The 25,206-nt window shown below is 40.8% G+C and overlaps 1 protein-coding gene across 1 annotated transcript in view; it reads right to left on the reverse strand.

Annotated features, from left to right (window-relative positions):
* akap13 (A-kinase anchoring protein 13) overlaps nucleotides 1-25,206 on the reverse strand; it is a 124,259-nt gene that overhangs the window by 92,072 nt on the left and 6,981 nt on the right. The window contains exons 2-3 of the mRNA XM_083915365.1: nucleotides 12,869-12,912; nucleotides 2,125-2,278 (exon numbers count right to left, since the gene is read on the reverse strand). Coding sequence (XP_083771491.1) covers nucleotides 2,125-2,278; nucleotides 12,869-12,901 — 187 coding nt within the window. The 5' untranslated portion in view covers nucleotides 12,902-12,912. The remainder of the gene's footprint in view (nucleotides 1-2,124; nucleotides 2,279-12,868; nucleotides 12,913-25,206) is intronic.

Genomic DNA, 25,206 nt, shown 5'->3' on the forward strand with positions numbered 1-25,206 from the left:
TTATGATTTTAATCATATCCAATTAATACCAATAAAACTGAAAATGATTTTACTTAATGAAAACATGTTTCAATTGATCTCACTCATACCTATTGAAAAGTCAGAAATCAAACTCAACCTACCAACAAATGAATTACACAGAATCTTATCAGTTAAATGAAAATGTGTGCAAATGAGTTTTTCAGTTTTTGTTGTAACAAAAACAAAGAACAAAGAGGCAGTATGTGTAGTCCACATACAGGGTCAGTTTCAAATCACGACTAAAAAGGAATAAAGGCTCTAATGCATGCAGTTCTGACATCTCTGCTTCAAATTTGCCTTCTGCATCAATTTACGTCCTGCCTGAATGCCAAGTCATACGCCGTGGATGCAGGAATCCTTGTCATTCTACTCATTAAAAAGAAACAAACTGGTAATGGCCCTTGATAGCACCCTCCGCATCTGAAGCTACCACATCAGACCCGCTTTTCCAATCACCTTATTTCATTTCTCTACGTCGGTGTTGTTTGTCGTTATAAATGTAGTCAGATGGTCACTTGGCATTTCCACTAGAATATTAACGTTCAAATGCCTTGCTCAGGGGCACTTCAATCCAAGCCAAAGTACTGATCCAGTGTATCTAGCCAATTTTCTCATGCCACAAGGAAATTCTATCCCTCGACCTTTTGCTTGGTCACAGGACGGGTCCTTTCCGAGTGTGCACTGATGGAGGGAGCAGTGAAGCAGAGCTAATCTCTTAGCAGAGAGTAACCCCTCCTCCTACCCCCTCAGATGACTGTAATTCAGCCGAGCTCTTAACAAGATAACGCAGTTTAAAATGTTCCACCTTTGTTCATTACTGTCTATCTCATATTTTATGTCTTTCCAAACATTTCGTACCGTCCACCAATTTTCTGTGTACAGTGACCTTTGATTTCACCCTTGATTTCTGGGCTGCATGTTGTTGCCCATTCACTCACAGCAAGTATCTCTGACTGAAGTACTGGCTAAACACTTTCAATTTTACAAGTAGATAAAGTGGGATGTGCTCCAAGGGGTGTGATGAGCAAGCCAGGCTCTAGAAAAAGTCAAATGACTTCTCTCTCTCCAACACACAACGTTAGTTTGAAAATGAGGACAGTAGTGGTGGATGACTAATCATTTATTAGGTCTTCCACAGCAATAATAACTCCTGACTGCCCTATGCTATCTGTGTGCTGTCAGGGACGAATAATACCATCATCTTCTTAAAAATAACTTTTATTTTTAAACATTCTGGGACATTTCGGCATGCATTAGCATCCCTTAGGGTTGGGCGATATTGAAATTCCCCGAATGACAATATTGCTTTAAGAAAAACAACGATATTATCTTCCAAAAAAAAAAGTACTGGTATGTGTTGCAATACCCGTAAGTGCCCACAGAGTGGCCACAAAGTATAGAAAATAAGTGCTATTTTACCCAGATCCATTAACTATGATTGATCAACATTGATGTATGGAATGAGGATAACACAGGACTATATTTTGTACACAACCTACAAGTTTGGTAAGTTGATGAATTTACTGTTTATCAGACCACCACTGGTAAACGCACGTGTTGCTAGCACAGCGATAAGCTTACTAACTGCCTTATTAGCTAGCTCACTTATTCCATTATGCTTTAACGCTACACTTGTTACAGCAAATGAGGGGAATAAAGTTGTCACTAATCTTTGAACATCAATGTGCTTTCCTACACTGTGACAAGAGTGTGTGGAAGAAGCATTACCTCTTACTCATGTAACGTAAGCAGCTGGCTGACAGAGTCTGCTGCAGTGGGTGCAGAGCGCAGTCCGCAATAAACACACCGGGCACTTGCATTATATTAACGTACATCACGTCCAAGCAAACGTATTATGATGTTATAAGATTAATTATTTTATAGTACTTTGACTGCCATGATACTACTTTCACAGACTTTTACCAACACTTTTCTAAAGGGTATCTGCAACAAGGTCTGTGCTATCATTTAACACAGACAGACATGACAGCAGAATTAAAAATGAGTTTAACATGTATCAAATACTGTAGGTGGAGCTACCTTCCCACGGGTTCATTAGAGGTAACAGGGAAGCTGCCAGGCGATGTGGGTGGGGTGGCTTACCGGGACACAGCGCCTGCAAGGTGTCATGACTGCTCCTTAGGGTGCTGGTCAGGTGCTTCTGCGTGCTGCCAGCAAACAGCAGGAAGTAGTCCACGCCCTCCTCATCCGCAGCAAGCTCTTCATCAGCGAGCTGCACCGTGATAACACACCGTCCCTGCAGAGAGAGAGAGAGACAGGAAGAGGGAGGAAGACAGTAAAGAAAGAAGCACCAAAAAAGGAAGAAGGAAAAACAACAGAGAGATAGATCTAAATAAGTTTGCAAAAATGTCACCATAAAAGTGGAGGAAACAACCATTGACTGTAGTAAATATGTTGTGCCGCACCATATTTCTCAAAATATCTACTATCTAGATTTATCGTATACCTCTTCATCTATTGATTTGCCAATATACAGCACATTTTGACTTATTCTGATTAGAAGTTGAACCACTATGTGAAAGGAGCTCATTTTCTATGAAGTCTTAATTAAGACATATTTCAAGCAGACAGCTCTTAATGATTGTGTTAATGCATTTCGATTACAATTACCGAGCCACATTTGGAACTAGTCGGGTATACATTGTCCAGTGTGCACAAAAATGCTCAAGAACACAAAAACATCTCTTAAATAATTTAATACAGCCTCAATAGTGTGTGTATAGCACGAAAAAACCCCAATCAACTTCGACAATAAAGTCCACAACTAAAGCAAAAAGTAGTGGTTCTAATTTAAGTCCTCTTCTCTGGCTGACCGAAAAAGTGCACATTAATCAGTCTCCCATTGATAAAATCAAAAGCAATCAGGAGAGTGAAATCCAATCAGCCGGTCACTTAAGATGCATTTAAGACAAATGCTGATGCCAGATGTGAACTACAATCCTTCATCACTGGATCTAGTTGCAGATTGGATATCTGGATGTCAAATCTTAACAGGGCCACGGTGTAAAACTCTGTGTGAAGGCTGACAGTTTTCTCAGCACCACGCTTGTTTACAACAATTACACAAATGCCTCAAAGATAATATGGTAATGATTTATTGACGTTAAGATGCTACTCATCACATCATTAACAAACAAACAGGGAGGCAGCAGACTGTGCTGAAACATGGAGGAACAGCTTGACTTTCCGCCAACTCAGTGAGCGAGCACCGTCAGGCTCAGACTGCAGCGGAGGAGAAAGGGGAGGATAATAAAACTATTTTACAAATGGAGGAGGCAACATGATGAACAGCTTCGGTATTAGCACTTTTTATCACCTAATAAAGCTTTTTAACCCTTATGCATCCATCAATGCTCTTTTTCAGAGCCCTACTTCACACCAGGAGCTTTCTTAATGCAACAGTTATGGTTTAAAATAATTGTTCACTGGCAACCAAACAGTGGTTATTAAGTGTACCAATTCACTTTCCATAGCCGTATGTTCCAGTTTGGTGCAAAGACCGTGTATAGGGCTTGAGAAGGAGCAGCTCTGCAGATTGAACGACAATGTTTTTTGTCTTTGCAACACCAAAAACACAAGTTTAAAAGGTGCAAGAAACCGAATTGCTAGTGTGTTTGTCTGCTCAATTATAGACATTTTCAACAAAATTCCATTCCTGTGCTACAGCCTGGGTCCTTGTTAGCTTCCACATGCACTGCACGAAAATATAAAAGAAGGAATGGTCATTACTTGTTCGAAAGCTGCTTTGGTGCCAGACTTTGATGCCAGTTCTACTGAAGTTAATGGAGCGGACATGGCAAGCCCCATTATAACTGATCATATCTCTGCTGTTTAACCTTTCACTGAAAAATGCTTCGATATAAAAATAAATAAAAAACATTATGTGATGTTGATTGTTACCTTTTTACCAAAATGTGTGCATTTGTTTTCCTTGTTATTAGGTCTCCAAACAGATTGTGGAACTGCTGAAGCAGCATATAGCTCAGCTCAAAACCCTGATTGGTCATAGATTACTGTTACATCATGATGCATGAACAAACGGGGCAGGTCTGACGGGTTATCGACTGAGCTAGCTAATGACCATCCTGCATATTGTTGAATATAATTAAAAGTTTTATGGTTGGTTTGTTATTTATAACATAGATGCTTCGCTGCGAACACAAACAGATATGTTATCAGTAAGGAAACCAACCATGAAACTGTTAATGATATTAAACAATATTCAGGAGTGCTATTGTTAGCTAGCTCTATCGATAACAGATCGGACCTGCCCTGTTTGGTCAGATATCGTGTAGAATACAGTGACGTCATGATCGTTCCTGCTTTCATATTTTCCTTGCAATGCAACAGGAAATAAACTGGGACACTTTTAGAAAATGTATGATTACAACTGTGAAATGGTCTGTAAGTGGCAACCGTTTGCATGTCTGGCTAGCTAGCTTGCTATTCGTACTAATAAGTACAACATGAACGACATTATTTTGTGATATTACAGATTATGATCTATTTAAAGAGACAGCATCTCTCAACTCCCTTCTTGTGTCTCAAGTTTCTAAATGGATCGTATATGACAACTGCCACTCGGAAAAGGAAGTCTTGGCGAAATATTAGCCTTTGCCCCCAGAGGCTAAATTTTCGTCAGGGTTCCAAGATTGACACTCCAGGAACCCTGGCAAACATTACAAGAAATGACCTTGTGTTTAATGATCTTTTAACACCACATCATGCATGTAGACATCAAATGCATATTTAAGACCTTTCTACAGGAATGTCAATTTATGATTCAGTTGAAAACGTCAAAAACTCAGATGGTTGCCAGCTAAAATTGCGAAGCTGCTTTTGTCTACACTTGAAATCAAGCTTTCTGTGCAAGGACGAGAAACATATCAGGTGAGGAAATACTTATTTAAAGGTACTGGGCTTTGCACACAATCAATTATAAGTGATTTGAGGGACAATTTACAGCTACTTTTTCAATTTATGTAAACCTGTTTTCTCAGCCATATTGTGCTTGCTAGATAATATCATGTATTTCCCCAATGTCCAAATAATTCCAATGTGAAAATACAGTTATGCAGAGTCTATTGTGCAGTCTGCTTTTTTTCTAAAGTGACAATTGGCTATGTTGTGGATGGATTGTGGTGGGCAATGAAGTGGTGTCATCTGAGGACAGACTGAAGAGGAGGAGAAAAAGCATCAGAAAATGGGGATATTGTTTAAAATTTGCTGTAGGGACTGCAGCTTGTTGACCCGAAGGAGGGATAATGAGACATTACATCCCACTTAATCTGACAAGGTTTGCAATCTTTTCACTAGCCCGATCCAACATTAACAGCCTGACGTGGCAGACAGTGAAGGCCGGTGTAAGGAGAGCTTAACAGTCAGGGTTAAAGGTGCTTCCTCCTTCTTTTATAAAGTGGTAGCCTCGGGGCCTTGTTCTATACAAGGGGGATCAGCGGGTTGACAGCAGCTAACCAGCAGCCTTGGGATTGGCAAGTCTCTGTTTGGCAAGCTGCTGCTGCTGCTGAGCAATGTGTGGGGAAAAAATGTGTTCAAAGGCGACCACATAGCCCAGAGGCCACAGGAAGAGAAAGAGCCTGCAGTAACCTTCGGAGAGCTGGGACTAAATACATTGACTTGCAACATGAGGGAGGCAGGCTTTGCTATGCACAGAGAGTCTCCACTTTAACAAGCAGAGCAGCGACATTGGCCTAAATGAGTTGTAGATGGATGAAAGCCAGCAGGCATGACATTCACCCCATTAAAAATGCATCTCTTATCCCAGCCCAGATTGGAAATTAGGGTTTGATAATACTGAAGGGATTGGTATCTCAGTTCATTTGTGAGTTTAAACTCCATGTGTAAATGAAAATGTTTTAATGTCAAATTAAGTTCCACATTCTCACTATGAACAAAAGGAAAGAAAAAAAATGGAGAGAAATTGTTTTGTTCTACTGCTGAAGGCCGGTGGCAAATCACCTTAATTACAATATCGACCTGCTGCATTTAGCACATTAGCTGCTAAAATGATTTTTGATGGCACCACATCAGTATCTCATTTTGTCAAAATTAATATCCACCCATCATAAATAAAATCATAAACTACTCATAAACATTTCACTCTGCTCCTGTTACATTTACCCTCCTGAGTTATGATTGCTTGTAATCAATCTGCTATCTATGAATCTAAACTTATTTGAATAAGACTTGTGAGAATCAAGAGCAGAAAAGAATCAGCTGAATAAGATCATTGTCAATGGAGGAAAATGTGTTGGCGGGGGGTGGAGGTGGGGAAACAGAGATGTGAAACATCTGCTGGAGACCACAGGCTGCCTACACAGCTGCACACAGTGACCTTTGTCACACACACACACACACACACACACACACACACACACACACACACACACACACACACACACACACACACACACACACACACACACACACACACACACACACACACACACACACACACACACACACACACACACACACACACACACACACACACACACACACACACACACACACACACACACACACACACACAAAGTCAAGTTACTGAAGATAAGTCTAACAATATCAATAACTAAAATGCAAAATAGAAAATGATCTAATGTATCCGGCTCAATTCAGAAAAGCAAACCAGCGGTTTTTAAGCTGTGTGACATGCACAAATGGAAGTCTTTCAGTCACACCGTATGACTGTGCTCTCTGCTGGGAATAAGTACTTAAAGTGACCTGCTGAGGTATTGACCTGCTAATCATGGCGCTTCAGTGGGGAACAGGCAACTATTAAGCAACATCAAAAGAACAGCTGGAGGCTATGAACCCAGCCCCCTCTTCTTAAATATGCATATGTGAGTCAGTGAGTGTAGCCTTTTCCTCACATGATGCAACTGTACTGGGTTCAATGGTGCATTCTGTTTTAACTGGGAATTCAGAAGCTCGACTTCCCAGTCAGAAATTTCAATTGGAACGTCCTCTGAAGTCAGAGAGTCAGAAGAACCTCACAAACTTTAACCTTGACATCAAAGATCAACCGTGCATCAACAGTAATGAAATATGTAGGAATAAACCTTTTATTAGCACTTTTGTCTTATTTGTGTCAAATTTAATCAGTCATACACACAAGTATGTCCAACTTCTTAGGGATGGAACAATAATCAATATTTCATAAAACATAAACTATAAAGAACACTCATCTCGTACTTATATAGCCTTTCTAGTCTTCCGACTACTCAAAGCGCTTTCACACTAGTCACATTCACCCATTCACACTGATGGCAGTGGACATCTAAATACCATCTAATCTAACCATTCTCACCACATTTACACACCCATGCGCAGCACAGGGAGCAATCCCTGTGTGTTGTGTCTTGCCCAAGGACACTTCGACTTGACTGGGAAATTGACTGCAGTTCCCTAAAGTTTTTCCTCTAACCATAACAGTAATCTAACCACAGCTGAGTGTCGTCATTTCGTAGATGTAAATTAGCTGCCATATGAGCGGTTGGTCTGCCAAACATGTCACTTACAGCTATGCTGCCTACACTTGTAATTGTGTGTGTGTGTGTGTGTGTGTGTGTGTGTGTGTGTGTGTGTGTGTGTGTGTGTGTGTGTGTGTGTGTGTGTGTGTGTGTGTGTGTGTGTTTATGGATTTAAGAGGGTAACATATTGGGGATGGACTGGAAGTAGAGAGGTGAATGTATTCTTTCAGCATTAATTACTGTAAATGTGATAGATCCACCCTTTACTCAGTCCTGTTGCATGATCACATTAGATGCACCACAAGGTGATAAAAAAATAAATAAATAAAGGTTTATGGCCACACTTGCCTTATAGTGTGATTCATCCCTGCTGGCATTCACAAAGCAGAATAATATTGCAACCTTCTGTGTGGTTTACCCGTTGCTGCTTTTTGTTCCTAATTGCCAATTTAGAAGACAATTTATGGGAATCTTATATACTTTTCTAAGAGTTTCGGAAGACAGACACACACCACTGTCAAGTCAGCTCCTGTTCACACAAACATGACAATACATTTAGTAAGCTTACTACAAAAATTCTCCAATTTACAAAGGCAGCTGACATCTAGAGCATCCTTCATCCCTGCGGCAGAGGTCACTTGTTCCATCAACACAACTGCTTCTGTGCCCACAGTCATGTGCTCTGTGTTAGGGCACACTCACACTTGGCTAGAGTGATTCGTACTGTGCTTTAGGGTGATTGTCCCTCCCTCCCTCCCTCACCCCCTGCGGTCCAGGCCCGCTTGCACTCACATTACTTGAAGTGATCCAAGCCATGGCTCAAATGTTTTTTGCTTACACGTCATCACCCCTCAGAGATTCAGTTTTGTCCAACTGTTTTTGAATATTTTTAACTGACCAAATCTGCAGTAAACATTCCGCCTCCGCATCAGAACACCACGAAGTGTTTGGCGGCATCTTTTTAAATGTCTGTCGCGGGGAACAGTCGTATATAAATAGACATCAGGACTGCCGCCAAGGCTCCCGCTCGTGAGCGTACATGTGCATCCCTGCTTTACTAAAGCCCACCTCTATCAACAGGGGCTTGGCCAGTGGGTGTGCCATGCCTGGGCTTGGTACAGTTAGGGCGAGCTTAGGGCGCACTTAGGGTGCACTCAAACTGTCCTTCTGGCCGGGGCCAAAACCGTTTTTTCAGCTAAAGCCTAGTACCTTTAAGCAGTGTGAGTGCACCCGTTCCGCGCATAACTGCTGCCAGCGGGCCGTCCACAGCCCGCTTGAAAGAGGTGGGCTTTAGAGGAGCCGTTTGCACATGTACGAGCACGAGCGTGCACACGTGTACGAGCACGAGCCCTACGGCAGTAGCGTTATGTCCGCCTGTTCGGACATGTAAATAGAAGGACGGACCATGCGCGGACATTTAACAACAACAACAATGGCGGTGAAAGGTTCACGTTGGTGTGATGCGGAGGTGGAGTGTTTACTGCAGATTTGGTCGGATGAAAATATTCAAAAACAGTCGACAAGACGCACAAAAACTCAGAGGTCTGTGGAAAGATTTGTAAACAAAGCCACACACGCGCGATCAATGCGTGGGACGTGTTACGGCGTGATGGCGTATGGACAGTTAATAGTTATAATTTTGTCATTAAAGAAGGTCATGAAGTCGTTACTACTGAGGGTTATAGGAATACATGGCTCAATAGAGCTGTGGCTCTCTGTCAGCCTGGCTACAGTGCTAAAAAGAAATCTAGGATCTTCCTCATTAAAAGTCATTCTTTGGCCTAAGAAATATTGCACAAACATCAAGGTCATGACCTCCTTACTACTGGTTGTTTCTACAGTTGGTCATCTAGAAATTTAGACTAAACTTTCATTTCATTTCATTTTCGGTGACTACGGATGGCTGTGTATTTTTAAGAGGTACAATTACAGGTTGACTACTTAACCCCTATCTTGCTGAAAATTACTGTGGTAAGTGTCTAAGACTGATGTCTAATGAGGCCTGACTGCTCGCCCGGTTCTGCTGAAGAGTCTGACTGTAAATCACAGATAAGGGTGTCTGGGTGGTTAATGTGTGAGCCACTCTAGCCTTTAGAGGGAGAGAGAGAGAGAGAGAGAGAGAGAGAGAGAGAGAGAGAGAGAGAGAGAGAGAGAGAGAGAGAGAGAGAGAGAGAGAGAGAGAGAGAGAGAGAGAGAGAGAGAGAGAGACACACACACACCTTGGACTTATCTCATTTCCTGTGTGCCTTCCTCACCTGCTAGTGATCGTAAACCTGTGCCACCACCCAGACACTCTCTCAGAAATGCCTCCCACTCACATAATAAAATACACCTCATATATCAAAGAATGCAAGTGGAAGTGTATTTTAGAGCAATTCAAAACCTAAAAAGAATAGGTTTACAAAACCAGCTCGTCTGTAATCTAACAGTAGCTCAGTTATAATTTAGCTTTAAACAATTATTATAAGAAAAAGGTCAATAAGAAGTAGCCGGAGGCCATGGCGTATTCCTGGAAAAAACTAGAATGACAGCCTTAAAGTTGCGTGCCTCTGCCAACCCGTCACGTTGCAGTTTACGTTTATTCCTATCCAGAGTGATATACACTGGAAATCAAAATTAGAGAACAAATTGTTAATATTTGATGCATTCTGAAATACTGTTTTTTTTTTTACCGTCAGCTGTGGCTATACCACTGCTGTATTAGCTTGTTTTTTTTTTTTAAATAACCATAGCACTTCAAAAAAAACCTTGATTTTGTGAAAAAGAGGGAACAAAATTCCAATTCAATCAACACTGCAGTTGGAGTTGTTCGCCAGTTCACTGATGAACAGGGAAGGATCTGTCTCAGCACACAGTGTCTCTGCGTTTAAGACAATTTGGACTGAAAGCCCACTCTGCAGTGACCAAACTCAGGTCACGGTATTCAGCAGAAAGAATAAAAAGGCTAGACTTGCCTTTGCTGATTTATTTGTGTCTGATGGAAACATTATGTTTGGCGTAGGACTGGGCAAAGACTGAACATAAAGTGTGTAAAGAAAATCATCCGTCCATCCATGCTACATTTGAGGAAATCTCCCTTAGGCGCCCCTAAAATATCACATATCCAAGAATAGGAAAGACGAACAACCTGAAAACATAATGGCTACTGCCATGAAGATTGCGGGCACAGTGGCATGAAAAGTGCCATTCTCTATCTAACTGAAAGGGAAAATCTGGCATGTTGGAGCTTTATTGACGGCTAGTCTGGGAACAGGGTGCAGAAAGCTGCATTGTTACCTATGATGACAAGCAGAAATATGAGCCATAAATCAAAGCTTTCAGTTTAGAAGTTGACCCTCACTTGCAGTAACAAGCTTTGGGTAGTGACAAAGAATAAGCCAGGAGATTTAAAGCTGCTGAGATAACCTCTACAGGGTGACTGCCACATTCTGAACAGTGAATAGGTCAGCAATCTGAGAGAACCTAAGCAACAAGTTGCACTTCCTCCACCTGAGTCACCTCATCTGGCTCCACTGGTATACTTCAGCAATAGCTCACAATAGGCCATGGTACATTGCGACCATATCACAGCTTATCGACCCGACATGAGGTGGCCCTCGTGGGCAAAGGATGTCGGAGATCACATGCTTGCAGTGCAGATCCAGGTAAGTGCTTACACTTGGTAGATGGTACAAAAGAATGTAAAAAAAATAAACAAAAACTTCAAATAATTATAATCAGCTGCATATGACCTAAACGGATTATTCATATTGAAAAAGAATATTGTAAATTTGCCTGGGACACTCATCCACAAAGTTCATTTTGTGCTCAGTTATTTAGGAAATAAAATACCTGAGAATCTTGTCACTACATGGTGAAGACCTTTTACTGCTTTGTCAGACATTCTATATATGAGTGGACCCTGCTTCCTGGATATAAAGCAACTTTTCAGTACATCAATCATCAAAATATTTGAAACTCACAAAAAACAAGAAGAGCCAGCAATCAAGAGGTTGCACCTCACACAAAGCGCCAAGCTCTTAACTATAATTACCTGCTCACCTATTGATTTGGACAAATGGAACATGTCTCGGTAAACTAGGCCTCAATTTGTCCTTTTCAGGGTGATTATTTAAGTTCCAAGTACTGTAAGAGATTTAGTACCTATTCTTTGATCACGCTCCTCCAAAATCTGAGCCAGTGAAGGCTTGACGATGTAGATGTTCGTTATAGTTTGATGAGGAAGAATATCACATTAATGGGTGGAACAAGACACTGACTGCGTTGGGGGTTAAATCCTTATTGGAATTACCGTACAAAAAAAATGTATTTGGATAAAAAGATGGGAGATGTGTTCAGAAGAACAGATTCATGTCGCTGTATCAGTCATTTACATTTGGTCTATATTTATATTATCACCAGCCCACCAAGTTGTTTCTATTTCATTAGCTGATAACGTAAAACATGACAACTAAATACACAATAGAGGGCAGCAGGCTGAGGACACACAGTTAAATGTTTGCCAGTCAGTAAACATTAATAGCCAGTTTATTTGCATGCAGTCTGCTGTTGTGTTCTCCATTATCTGGCCCTGCACACCCGCACGCTTGTTTTCAGTTCCTTCTACTTAATTAGACCTGTTCTCAGAGTGGAAGTCAGGCGGAGCTATGACAGGAATTACATGAAGTCATCTAACTCAATATACAATACTAATAAGTATGATAAAAGAGCAACTAACGAATCTTCAGGAACAGTCTGCACACACGTACAGTACATAGTGCTGAGAAGAGGTCTAATCAGACAAAGGGAAAACACCTGTGTGGGCGGACTAACGATGTGTAGGGGCATTTAGGGCGTGATCACATTATCCTTTTGGCCGCGGCCAAAACCGGTTTTTCAGCTAAAGTCTAGTACCTTTAAGTAGTGTGAGCGCACCCGTTCCGCGCATAACTGCTGCCAGCTGGCCCTCCACGGCCCGATTGAAAGAGGTGGGCTTTAGCGGAGCCGTTTGCACATGTACGAGCACGAGCGTGCGCACGTGTACGAGCACGAGCACGAGCCCTACGGCAGTAGCGTTATGTCCGCCTGTTCGGACATGTAAATAGAAGGACGGACCATGCGCGGACATTTAACAACAACAACAATGGCGGTGAAAGGTTCACGTTGGTGTGATGCGGAGGTGGAGTGTTTACTGCAGATTTGGTCGGATGAAAATATTCAAAAACAGTCGAGTCAAGTACCCTAAAGTCCGGGTCTCGGTCCGGGAGGATAGTGTGAGCGCGCCCTAAGAGACAAACTGTGTGCACTGGAGAAATGGCTTCCATGTCATTTCTAGTATGCATTGTGATACTTACATATAGTGGAGCTTGCTGTGGATTGAGTTTCATGTCCCTGGGCACTGTTAAGACAAGAACAAATAAGAGGTTATAGCAGTGTGGTTTGGTAATCTACGTTATATATAAACGAGATGATGTGTTTGAGCAGTACAACAAGCTGTCAACACAATGTTAACATTAGGGATGCCCAGATTGTGGCATTCTCGCCAAAAGTGATACGGATATTTTAAAAAACAACTTGGCCTATGCCAATGTTTTGGGTTGTTGTGGTTTTTTACTTTGTTTTTCTTTTTTATTCCCTTCTATGTCACGGGATAACAAAGAAATCTCTCCAAAAAATCTTTTTGGCCCACTGCCTGTCATGTTATTGGTCGTTATAGGTCAAAAAGGAAAAAAACGGCCAATAGATATTCAGCCGATGAAGCGGTGCATCGCTAATTGTCATATAAGAACATAATTAAGTTGATGGGGTAAATGCTTTAGTATGAAACATGGAGCAACCTTAGCATTCATTTGAAGTATTTTTTTCTGGCTTCTTAATAAATGTAGGTACAATATTCACTCTCCCTTTTAGCTCTGTGAAATGTGCCAGTGTTGGGTTTTGCTGGAATTAAACCCTGCAAACAAATTGCTTAAGATACAGGCCAGGGTGGTTGTATTTGCGTTTGGGTTTTTTTTGTTTGTTTTTTTTTAAATTCATGTATATCAGCTCTAGAAGCATCAGAACATTGTTGCTGACAAGGTGACAGTTAAGCTTGACCCTGGCAGTAGTCCCAACACTCTGTGGGAGGTTAATTGTGCAAGTGTAGAACAGACACACACTGAATCACACGTGGCCAGGAACACACACACTCATCCAACCAAAAATGCCAAGTCTCTATTTGTGCTTGATTATTTAAAGACACTCCCAGCAATGATGGCAGCCCGTTTGTGTGCTCCTGCCTCCTCTGGTCTGGCCATTAGTTTTTCACCAAGCAAAGAAACACTACTTTGCATCTTCTACAGAGGTTTATGTCCGGAAGATCAGTTAGCAGGATTCATTGATCACGTTTATGTTTGATTCCATACTCTAAGTTTGGGAAGTGGCCTCAAAGCTGTTTTCTGGGCACAAGGTCAGAAGCAGTGGGTGTGTAATTCTATCCAAAAAACATATTACATCGGTACCCTCAAGAATGAATGGCTTGGAAACCTTTTTGCTATCTTGAAGAGATATTGGCCTCCTTACATTTGTCAATGAGTCAAGGGATTGGTCGGCTTTGAGGGCCTGTATTCTTCTCAGTTATTTGGAGAGACAATTTTCTTTTGTCTGCCATTCCCTGGCACTAAAACAAGTCCTTGCTTCTGGCCTCAGTGATCAGCAGTGCATTAATCACATGAACCCAACAGCGGGGGAGGCAGCGACAAAAGTCCCGGACCTAATGAGTTCAGCAGAAAACACCAAAAGAGTCAATGTTGGACTCGAAAGAGCACTGAAGCACGGCAAGGCCAATTCACTTTCTCCAACCCAATCCAAACATTTCTTTTTTTCTTCTTTTCTGTTAAATAAACAGGCCCGAGCTAGAATAAGGCGCATCAGGTAAGGGGATAATCAGTAGCTCTAATAATACTCTGGAGTCTAATCCTATTGCCTTAAGTGCACTGGGCCAGGGACCAGCTTCTTCACCACATGCACAGCTCTTACTGATAAGACTCTCACATACTGTCCCCAATAGGCTCACTGGTTCTTTTATATTAGGATATTTTAGACATTTGTCACCTGCTAGTGGTTTTTTTTTCATAAAACTACTGACTATTGACATCATTGTCGGCTGACATTTCATTTTATGTGACTTCTTATTGACCACCAGGTGGCCTAACCCATTGCACAAAAAAAAATATTTGGTAAGCGAGTTACTATATTCACCGTTTTCACTGTTGAGGACAGAGTTGATAACATTTATTCATACAAGCAAGGTTTCTGTGACCTTTTTTTAACTCCACTCTGGTTTATGTTCTCTACACATTCACACCTGGCAGCTGAACAAAATGGCTCAGTCTGCCACTGTAATGGTCACTTCTTTGCAGTTGTTGAGGGAGAGGGAAAGTCCTGATTTTCCCAGTCAGGGTAAATTCATAAAAACATCAAAACTTTTGTCTTTTTTAAATGTAACTATTAAAAATTACTACATTTACAGTCTGATCTATCACATCATTTTGGGAAATGCCTGTTGGTGAGATTTAGTTTTGGGGGTTCTACCAGGGTATGGCAGATGAAATGTGGATCTACATATTTGATGCCAGTGTGATACTAAATATTTCTCTGCTGTATGTCTTTTTAGAAATGTTCAGATATGTCACTCAAACATGTGGTTATACAGAGTGACTCGACTTGACTTGACAGTTCATCTGATCAAAGAGGGACTACATTAAACATTAGATATGGGGTTTAGCTAGTCTTTAACACTATCATTTGCAATGGTCTCTCCTGTCTTTAAACAGCTAAACAATATGTTACATGTACAAGTGTGCAGGTGGAACTTGAGTACAACTTTCTACCCAATTTCCTTCTTTGGTCACTTATGTTTTTGTTCTGTTTTTTATTTTATTTTATGATGCAGAGATGAAAGTTACACATAAAAGGAAGCTGAATTGTTCCACTGCTTGCTTTGTATTTATTGTTAAAGGCCCGTAACATTGCCACATACTAAATCTAAACTGTGGCTGTCAAGCTATGCTAGCCAGTCTCAATCAGAAGACATATCCAGCCAGATGTGGAGGAAGCTTTGGGCCTGTGTAATCAAGCTAACATATAAAGCAGGGTTTGAAATAAGCACCCACCACATGTGGGTGAATTGTTGGCAGTGGAGTGAAAACCGCAGGCCATCTACCACTTAATGAACAGGTAGGGGGGACGCACAGAAAGCCATGTTTAGTTATGTTAGTGTATGATTTGATAGACAACACACTCGCAACTCATAACTGCTTGTAACTGCTATATACAAGCAGTCAATAACTATGCTACTGAACCATAATCCTTTTGATTTACAGAGACTCTCTGAACCCACCTAGTTGTGTACGTCTCAAGAAAAAAAAAAAACACCAAGGCCTATCAGCCAAAGCATGCAGCTAAAGACTAAGTGTAAATACTGTATATTGAACATTGAATTATTCTTCTATTACATGAAATGATGTCTAAATGATCTGTATTACTTTTCCTTCAAAAAAGACAAAAAAAAATACTTGCCTGCTACAGTGGCAGGCAGTTCAAAAAAAAGTTGATTTCAGACCTGGCTGGAAGGGCCCCATTATGGTGTGTATTTATTTTCAGAGGCATTTTTGTTAAGAGTAAGGTTCTGGGGGAAAATAGTAATGATTGTTATTTTCTAAAGTGCAATTCAAACACTGCAGGACATACTGGATTTGTTAATTGTAATTGCTTTGAGTTGAATTTCTGGCCACCTGATTAATGAACATCAAATACTCAGTTACCTTTTTAGCAGTTTTCTGGTCCCCACAAACTCAAAAAATGTGCATGTTTACCTTTTTATTAGCTAGATGCTCACTTTCTTCAGCGGCCACTAGTTTTGGGGTTTTGACTTTGCTGCTTTGTGTTTGACATCTAGCATGCTTTTGGCTGTCTAAGCTTGTTTGCTGCAACCATCTGCCAAGCATTTTATAAAGGAGGGGCTTATAAAAGGGAGGTGGGATTCAACCAAACAATAAATCATACCAAAATAACAATGAACTGTGTGGAGCTGCAATCCTCTGTGTTCATCACTACTATGAGAGACTCTGTCACAAGACAAAGAGTCATTTGATTCTATGATAATATCATGAATATCTATTTTATACAGGTTTAATATCTTTTCACCAGACTGCCTTGGATCTTTTTTTTTGTGGTTGACTCCATAGTAGTACAGTATATTGGGTGTGACATTTCATCTGTTCAAACAGTTCCTCTTGGGCAGCAGCAATCATTCATAAAGTACATTGCTGAAACAGCTACATCTGTAGGACATTTCTACTACAACTTCTGGAAACTACACAAACAACAAGACTCGAAACACTGAACACAACACAAAAAGCTGCAGTATTGTCCCCAGAGGTACACAAGTTCCAAGCAATTTACTGTAACAAGATGTTTTGGTGCTGTGGATAACACCTGGACTTATAGGTCAAGTTACAGTGTCCGTTATAGGACTAATGGTAAAACCAGAGACACTTAAGACCAAGAAAACAAACTTTCAACCTGTATTTTTCATGTGATGGGAAAAAATAAATCCTACGATTACAGTTTTTCACAAAGCCTAAATTTAACGAAACTAAACAGAGGATAATATTTAGTTTGATTTTTAGCTTACTTAAAAGGGCAATCAGGGACAGGAGTCAAACTATTTCTAGTGAAACCTATTATCCTATTTCCTATGAAAATTTCATATCAAGATTAAAGTGACCAAAATTATCACGCTATCACAAAAATGTTGAAAATGTACAGATGTACTATTTTGTATAGAAAAGAGGGACTTTCTTTATGCATGTTCTGCAAACCGCGTAATCTTCTTCGATCAAGTTTCTTAGGACTCTTTTAAAAAGCAAAATATGACGACACTACAGACTCCCTTAGAAGACTGAAAAATCTCATTAAAAATTAAAATGGCAATAGTAACCGTCTGGAATTTTCCTGCAGTTTATCATTAAACCTGTAACCATTTCATCCCTATAGTCTTCACCAAATCGCACATATATATTCTTCTAATCTGCAATCTTTTCTTGAAACAAGATGGATGAATTAAACTAGTGCATTGTTCACATAATTAAGGAAAGGGCCTTGTTTCCAAACCAAACTCTGTTTCCTTCTCTGGTAACAGAAGAACCTTGAGAAATGACACCCCTTAAGCTCACCCTACGGTCACCCGACACCTGCTTATAGAGCTTACACAACCCATTAACTCTACCTAAAACATTGGGTACCTTCAGCCAAGCTCCTTAAGAGTGGCAGAAACTGCCTTTGAACTGCTGTTAAAACTGAATTTTCTTCCTCTGCAGCAGGAAGGCCACATAGCAGCAGCCACGTTCAAGTGCACAGCCATCACAAATGAACCACTAAATCAAGACACAAAAGCCCCTCAATGCTGGGATAGGAGTGGTGATACGCCAAGTCAGGGTTGTGAATGGACTTGTTATGGCTTCCACAGGTCCCCTGGTAATCAGAATAAGCCATAATAGCCATGTGACTGCAGCGTGAATGGGAGGATGAACAGGATTAGCTTCACAACTCATTAATCGGACTACATCCTTACCAATTAACAGCTGAGGACTCCCCAACACAACCACATGCACAATATTAAATGGTTTTCTTGCAGTTCTGTCTGTAAATGTCTTGCTTATTGTCTGTGACATGGTTGGGTCTCTTGGAAAAAGATATTCCTGTTCTCAGTGGGACTTACCGGCTTGCCATCACACAAGATTCAATAATCCTCCCCGGATAGGGGTGCATCCAATGTTAATGTCACAGTCAAGTAAACACCATGTTGGGTCCAATATAAGCCACAGGAACAGCTTCACTGACTCTAGCTATTACGATGAAGTGACTTTATGACAGACCTGATTGTATTCTGACAAAATGTACAGGCACCCTATAGAGTTTTCTTGTACACAATAAGTTTCCTTTACATTCTCAAAAAATGTATTGTGTGTATTCTTGAGATCTAACAAATGTGTTGCCTTCCTCAAAAATACATTTGCAAAGCCACGTCTTTGTATTCAAACATTGTTTACAGTCACCTTAATCTTTATGAACAGATATCTGCATATGAATAGCCTGGATATTCCCTGGCTAGACCAGAACACCCAAAATATTGGCCGCTGCACCCAGAAGCTGAAATCGTCTTAAGACAGATAGCCAATGGGTTCTAAGATTGCATTTATATTTACTAGCTTACAGTGTTCTTCTTTCCTGTCTTTGCTGGCATATTTCCCCACAGTTTCCTAGCTTCCTAGCTTAAACTGCCACCGTTGCCGAAAAGGGCAGTGGTGTTTCTGTATTTAACATTATTAACGCCTCTGGCAGTGCTAGAGCACCGTTTGCGTCTCACTGAACAACACAAACTAGAGCGCGCTCGCCAATTGAATGAAGCTCAGTCTTTTTTCCATTTATTCCACCGACTGCAAATCCGTTCTGGTTTTCCAGAAAGTGTTGAAAACTCAGTGCCCACAAAACTCTCTTCGTCCCGAGGTCGACCGGAGAGAGTATATTGATCCTCGGGAAGATGGGACCGTTGATTTTAATCCCTGGCATCCTCATGCACAAGCTAGAAGGAAAGCTATCAGGAACCTACTCAAAAACAACTCGAAAGGTCAGGAAATCCTTATGATTTTCCATTTACAGAGTTGGAAATATAAATAGCTACATATACATGTATGCTAGGAAGCTAGGAAACCGTGGGGAAATATGCCAGCAAAGACAGGAAAGAAGAACACTGTAAGCTAGTAAATATAAATGCAATCTTAGAACCCATTGGATATCTGTCTGAAGTCGATTTCAGCTTCTGGGTGCGGCGGCCAATATTTGAGGTGATCTGGTCTAGCCAGAGAATATCCGGGCTATTTATATGCAGATATCTGTTTAAAGATTAAGGTGACTGTAAACAATGTTGGAATACAAAAACGTGGCTTTGCAAATGTATTTTTGAGGAAGGCAACACATTTGTTAGATCTCAAGAATACAGACATACATATACATATATACATATATATACATCACTTGATCATTGGATATTATATATATATATATATACATATATATATATATATATATATATATATATGTATATATGTATATATATATATATATATATATATATATATATATGTATATATATATATGTATATATGTATATATATATATATATATATATATGTATATATATATACAGTATATAAAATATCCAATGATCAAGTGAACCAAGAGTTTGAACATAAAACATTGATAGACTACCTAGCATAAACCTAAAATAACAAAACAAATCCAAATGTACGGCAATATTCAAGTGTTTTTTCATACAATACATGCCTGCTCTTGCCTGTTCCCCCTCTTTGGCATCACACTCTAAAAAGGCATGTAATCATCTTACAAGGTTTACTTTTTCAAAATCCTTCATATCAAAGAGAATTTACTATAGATAGAATCATAGTTTAACAACAATATGACGGTAAGAACAGTAAACAGTGCATAGATCGGAGGTGACAGAGGCCCGTGATGGCATCAAGATAATCTTTTCTGTCAGCACCACTACCTCAGAGACTTCCTGTAGGAACATCTAATTCCTCCTGTCCAAAGGCCACATCTCTTTAAACTACTAAAACAAATGCACATGATAGGTGCAGGTCAGAGTTCTTCAGTTGCTAGGAGACCATTAAGTATTACAAAACCAAAATATTCAGGAAATAAAAGCAGTATGGTTTCTTGCGTGACCTAGAGGTGGCGTTAACCTAACTCGACCCTAAAACCATGATCTACGTGCCCATATGCAACATACTGGAGCATTGCCCTTTCAGTCATTTACAGGGTCATTATCACAGCTATAGTGGATGGCTGCCTACTAATCTTATCAACAAAATGGCACCAATATTGGGAAATAAAGTTCAACGGCTATATTCATCACGGTGTCTCATTGTACTTGCTGCACTTGCCTCGAAATCAACATGACATGCATGCATTTTCAACCAAGCAGCTATTGCGCCTATCCTGCAAATCAGAGTCGGCAGCATGGAGCTTAGAGAAGTGAACACCACCCGATTCTAGATAAGGTCAAAAAAAAATTAATGAACAACACGTTACCTCAACAACAACCATTGTACTGATCAACTCCTCGGTTTAAATCTTAAATCTTAACATCTGCTGCTGAAAAAAGCACAGGGTTCATTAAAGCTTTCCTCGATAAATAATGCCAAAAAAGCAAATAGTGGAAGCAAAATAAAATGAAATAAAAACAGGTCACATTGTTTGAACTTAATGTACATAACAAGCAATATACAACTTTACATAAGTGTTTTATCCCCTCAAAGCTTCATGCTGCAATCTTTCTGGGTCAAAAACCTCCCATTGGCCATTAATTAACTAGAAGAATGTCAATGCAGATCTGTGTTATGGGGACAACAAATACCTGGGTCTTCTTCTTCATGAAACTTTCTGAATGGTGTATAGAGAGCTACAGTCAAGGACATGGAGACACCTGTAAAGAGGGACAAAAGCCCAATATAGACCTCAGGTGACATCCAACACCAGGGCTCCATGATGGCACAGAGACAGGACAGAGAGGGGTGGGACAGAGTTTGTATCTCAACAATGCAGGTGTACTCCCTCTCATATAAACTAGACAAGAACAAACTGTCCTGGATACCTTATTCTTTCTGCCTGTTTTGGTCTATTTCTTCCATGTGACAAATATACAAAATATTACTGTGGCCCTTGTCTTGACATAAAACTGCTTTCCAAGTGTGAGCAATAACACTAAAAGCTTTCGACAAACCCTGCCAAGTTTAGGGGTTCGATGCCCAAGTGGACATCTTGCTTTGGATATAAGGCCTCATGGTACAGTAAGAAGCTTTGGATAAAAACCTCCACCAAATGGCGGATATAGAGTGCCAGGGAGAGCTTTCAGGATGATTGAAGCCTGGTGAGAGACATATGAACTGTCCAACAGATTACTCTTAACTCCTCTTAACTGACTTTTATTCTCATACTATCAGCCTGTCTTTTGCATGTCATGCACTTCTTATTTAATTTGTAAGTCCTAGAGCCTGTAATGGATAATAAATGTAATTTTACATTTTTGCTGAAAGGCAGTTTCTTGCCTTTCTGTCCAAATAAAAGTTTCATTCCAAACATGAACAGCATCTGACCCATAACACAAGACTTCTAAAACTCTTGACGACCATATCAACAGCTAGTTACTTAAATGGATACATAACATTTCCAATAGAAGCGTTTAAATATGGCACACCAAGGGAGGGTGAAGTCAATGTGTGGCTCATTTAGGTTTGATGTTTAACTCAGTCGTTTGTTTAACCTCTCATGCTTTCTCCCCTGGTTAACCACTTATTGGCCTACCACTACAATACTGACTGCACTCCAGCTGAGCACAAAACCCCAAAGAGAGCAAAGTGTGCCTGCTCTGTGTTGAACCCTTGTGTGTCTTTTTATGGTTCACTATCAGCCCTGTTCTTCTGGGGAACGACTAAGTTAGTCAGGGCTACGTCACCTCCTCAACAACGACGCCACAGTAACTTGGACACACAATGTTGACTACTATTTAGATAGTCACGGCTGTTTGATTTAATCAAACCTTGCTATTGTCTCTATGGACAGATATGAGGCCATCGTGGTGATGTGACCTCACCCTGCCAGACAAAAGCTGCCTCTGTGCAGAGACTGCACACAAGCGCTGGCTGACAACACAAGGCTGGGAGATGAAAGGTCTCCTCAGTGTTTGGTGACAGTTATTACCCTCTCCACTGAAACCAAATACCTGTGGGCCCAGATAGCATTATCTTATTGTGAGGCACACTGGGGGCCGACCTGTAATCAGGGCCTGGGCCTTGATCAGCGCTCCTCCCCAGGTTTGATGCCACCCCTCCCCCTCCATTTCCACACCGCAGAGCCATGAGGTGCTCCTCTTAATACTTCAACATTTTTGGAAATCTGCTTATTGACATTTTTTTCCGAGTTAGATTTTCCAGGGGAAACATCATGCCCGGCTCTACCCTAAACACATCTAAAGCGCACGTTGTTATATCTTCTTCGTTTAATCTGTACAAAAACCAACCCATTGTATAGACATAAACGAACCAAATATACCATGTTAGTTAATGAGCCGGGCTAGCTGTTTCCCCCTGTTTCTAGTCTTTCTGCTAAGCTAAGCTAGCTGGCAGCTGGCAGTAGCTTCATACTCAGTGTACAGAAAGCAAATGAACAGATTTCCTAAAATGTCCATCTTTACCTTTAAGGGGAAAAAAATGCAGCTGCTATGTCTTAGGCATGGTGACCCTTCAGAAAGAACAGGCTCCACTATTTAAAGGGATTATTGAAGGGTGGCATGGCTTTCTGATGGAATGTTTGCACTGAGAAATTCAATAAGGCTCAGAAACCTGCAGAAGAATAAATGTGCTGAATACCTCTGCCCGTGTTTAAATGATCAACACATTACACTATCAAGAGGGCTTTTACTTGAATTCAGCTGCACTTGGCAATCAGATTTCTCATAGGATCCTGATGGGAGCGATGTGGAATTTCAGCTTATTTATAGAAGCAGACACTGGTACAAAATCTCTCAAAATTATCAATACCACACATCACCAGCAAGTTATTTCACTTACTCATTCAAGCATGTGAAGGAAAAAGAAAGTGTCTGCTGTGGGTCTCATTTGAGTGTGTCTAAGGGCGCACTCACACTGTCATTCTGTCCCGGGCCAAAACCGGGTTTTCAGCTAAAGCCTAGTACCTTTAAGCAGTGTGCGTGCACCTGCTCCGCGCATAACTGCGGCCGTCCACGGCCTGCTTTAAAGAGGTGGGCTTTAGCAGAGCCGTTTGCACATGTACGAGCACGAGCGTGCGCACGTGTACGAGCACGAGCACGAGCCCTACGGCGGTAGCAGTATGTGCGCCTGTTCGGACATAGAAAATAGAAGGACGGACCATGCGCGGACATTAAACAACAACAACAATGGCGGTGAAAGGTTCACGTTGGTGTGATGCGGAGGTGGAGTGTTTACTGCAGATTTGGTCGGATGAAAATATTCAAAAACAGTCGACAAGACGCACAAAAACTCTGAGGTCTACGGAAAGATTTGTAAACAAAGCCAAACACACGCGATCAATGCGTGTGACGTGTTACGGCGTGATGACATATGGACAGCAAGAAGCATTGGCCGGTGCCCAGGCAGTGTGAGTACAAACGGGGCTGGGGCGCGGGGGGAGAGGGAGGGGGGACAAGTAGCCTAAAGCCCGGGTCGCGGTGCGCAAGGACAGTGTGAGTGCGCCCTAAGTATGTGTGTATTGTAAATCCTTTTCAATTTACAAACTAGCAAAAGTGCAATAAAAGTATGCACATTTCCAAAGCTTTGATAGATTAGAGATGCCACAATACCGAAAAATTCTGTAGTCGGTGCCGATTCGGGTTGTTTTACGAGTAGTGAATTCCAAGATCAAGGGATCGCATCAATTCTAACTCCATTCTGCCAATCGAGTAAACGTTTTTCCCCAATCATTTTTTTTTCTTTCTTTAAAACATTGTTTTCTTACAAAAACGTAATTAAATTCGCATTCGCATTCCGGTGTGTGTGTGTGTGTATGTGTATGTGTATGTGTATGTGTGTGTGTGTGTGTGTGTGTGTGTGTGTGTGTGTGTGTGTGTGTGTGTGTGTGTGTGTGTATGAAATGTATCAGTAGCATTTTGAATGTTGCTTGTTGTTTTGCTAAAATAGAAATACTGCCTCCCACAGTAACATCGGCCTTCTGGTCAATACAATCATCAATCATCTCACTGCAAGAAGGCTTGGGTTAGATTCTCAGCCCCAAGTTTGGTTAATCAGAAACACTAAATTGCCCACAAACATGTGTGTTTACCATGTGATACACTTGTGACCTCTCTAGGGTCTTTCCAACATGTTACATTACAACAAGATGACACATCTCAACCCACTCTCGATTTCTTCCTTAAGTATTCAAAAATGGTCCAAGAAGTGTGAAACTGAAGCCGTTGCAGTGGTTTAGGGAACTGAATTGCCAGTGATGTGCATGAGTTTCTCACTTCCCCCACTGATTCCCTGTTTTTGTAACAGTCATCTCAGCCCACAAGAACACTCTATTCTCAAATGTGACGTGAAGAAAATGATGCACTTCTAACTGAGATTAATACTTATGATCTAAGTATATGATGAAGTAGCCCTACTCTTAAACTAAGAGTTGATTGTTGAAGAACATCAATTTAAGTATTAGATTAAAGCAAGAACATTTTGAATAGAATATCCTGTCTTTTCACTTAAGCAGGGTCCAAAATTAGCACCCAGCACTCACCAAATGTAAGTAGAAATCTATGTTGGCAAATTAAATAATATGAGGTCTGCCATCATTGTTACAAGCCTTCTTCACCATCACTCATCACTTCAGCTGATTAACCACATTTTTTCTTGCATGGACTCTGCACACTGGTGATGGCATCATCATATGACCCTCAATAATTGCATTGCAATGCTTTGTTTGACCCTCACTTTCCACCAATGCTACACTTAGTCTTACTTTATCCGGTTAGGTACCACAGAGGAGAGAATGTGGTGGCATATTGCCTGTAGTAGATCGGCATAAAATGTAAAAATTA

The sequence above is a fragment of the Echiichthys vipera genome, assembly GCF_963691815.1.
Source record: "Echiichthys vipera genome assembly, chromosome: 1".
NCBI lineage: Eukaryota > Metazoa > Chordata > Actinopteri > Perciformes > Trachinidae > Echiichthys > Echiichthys vipera.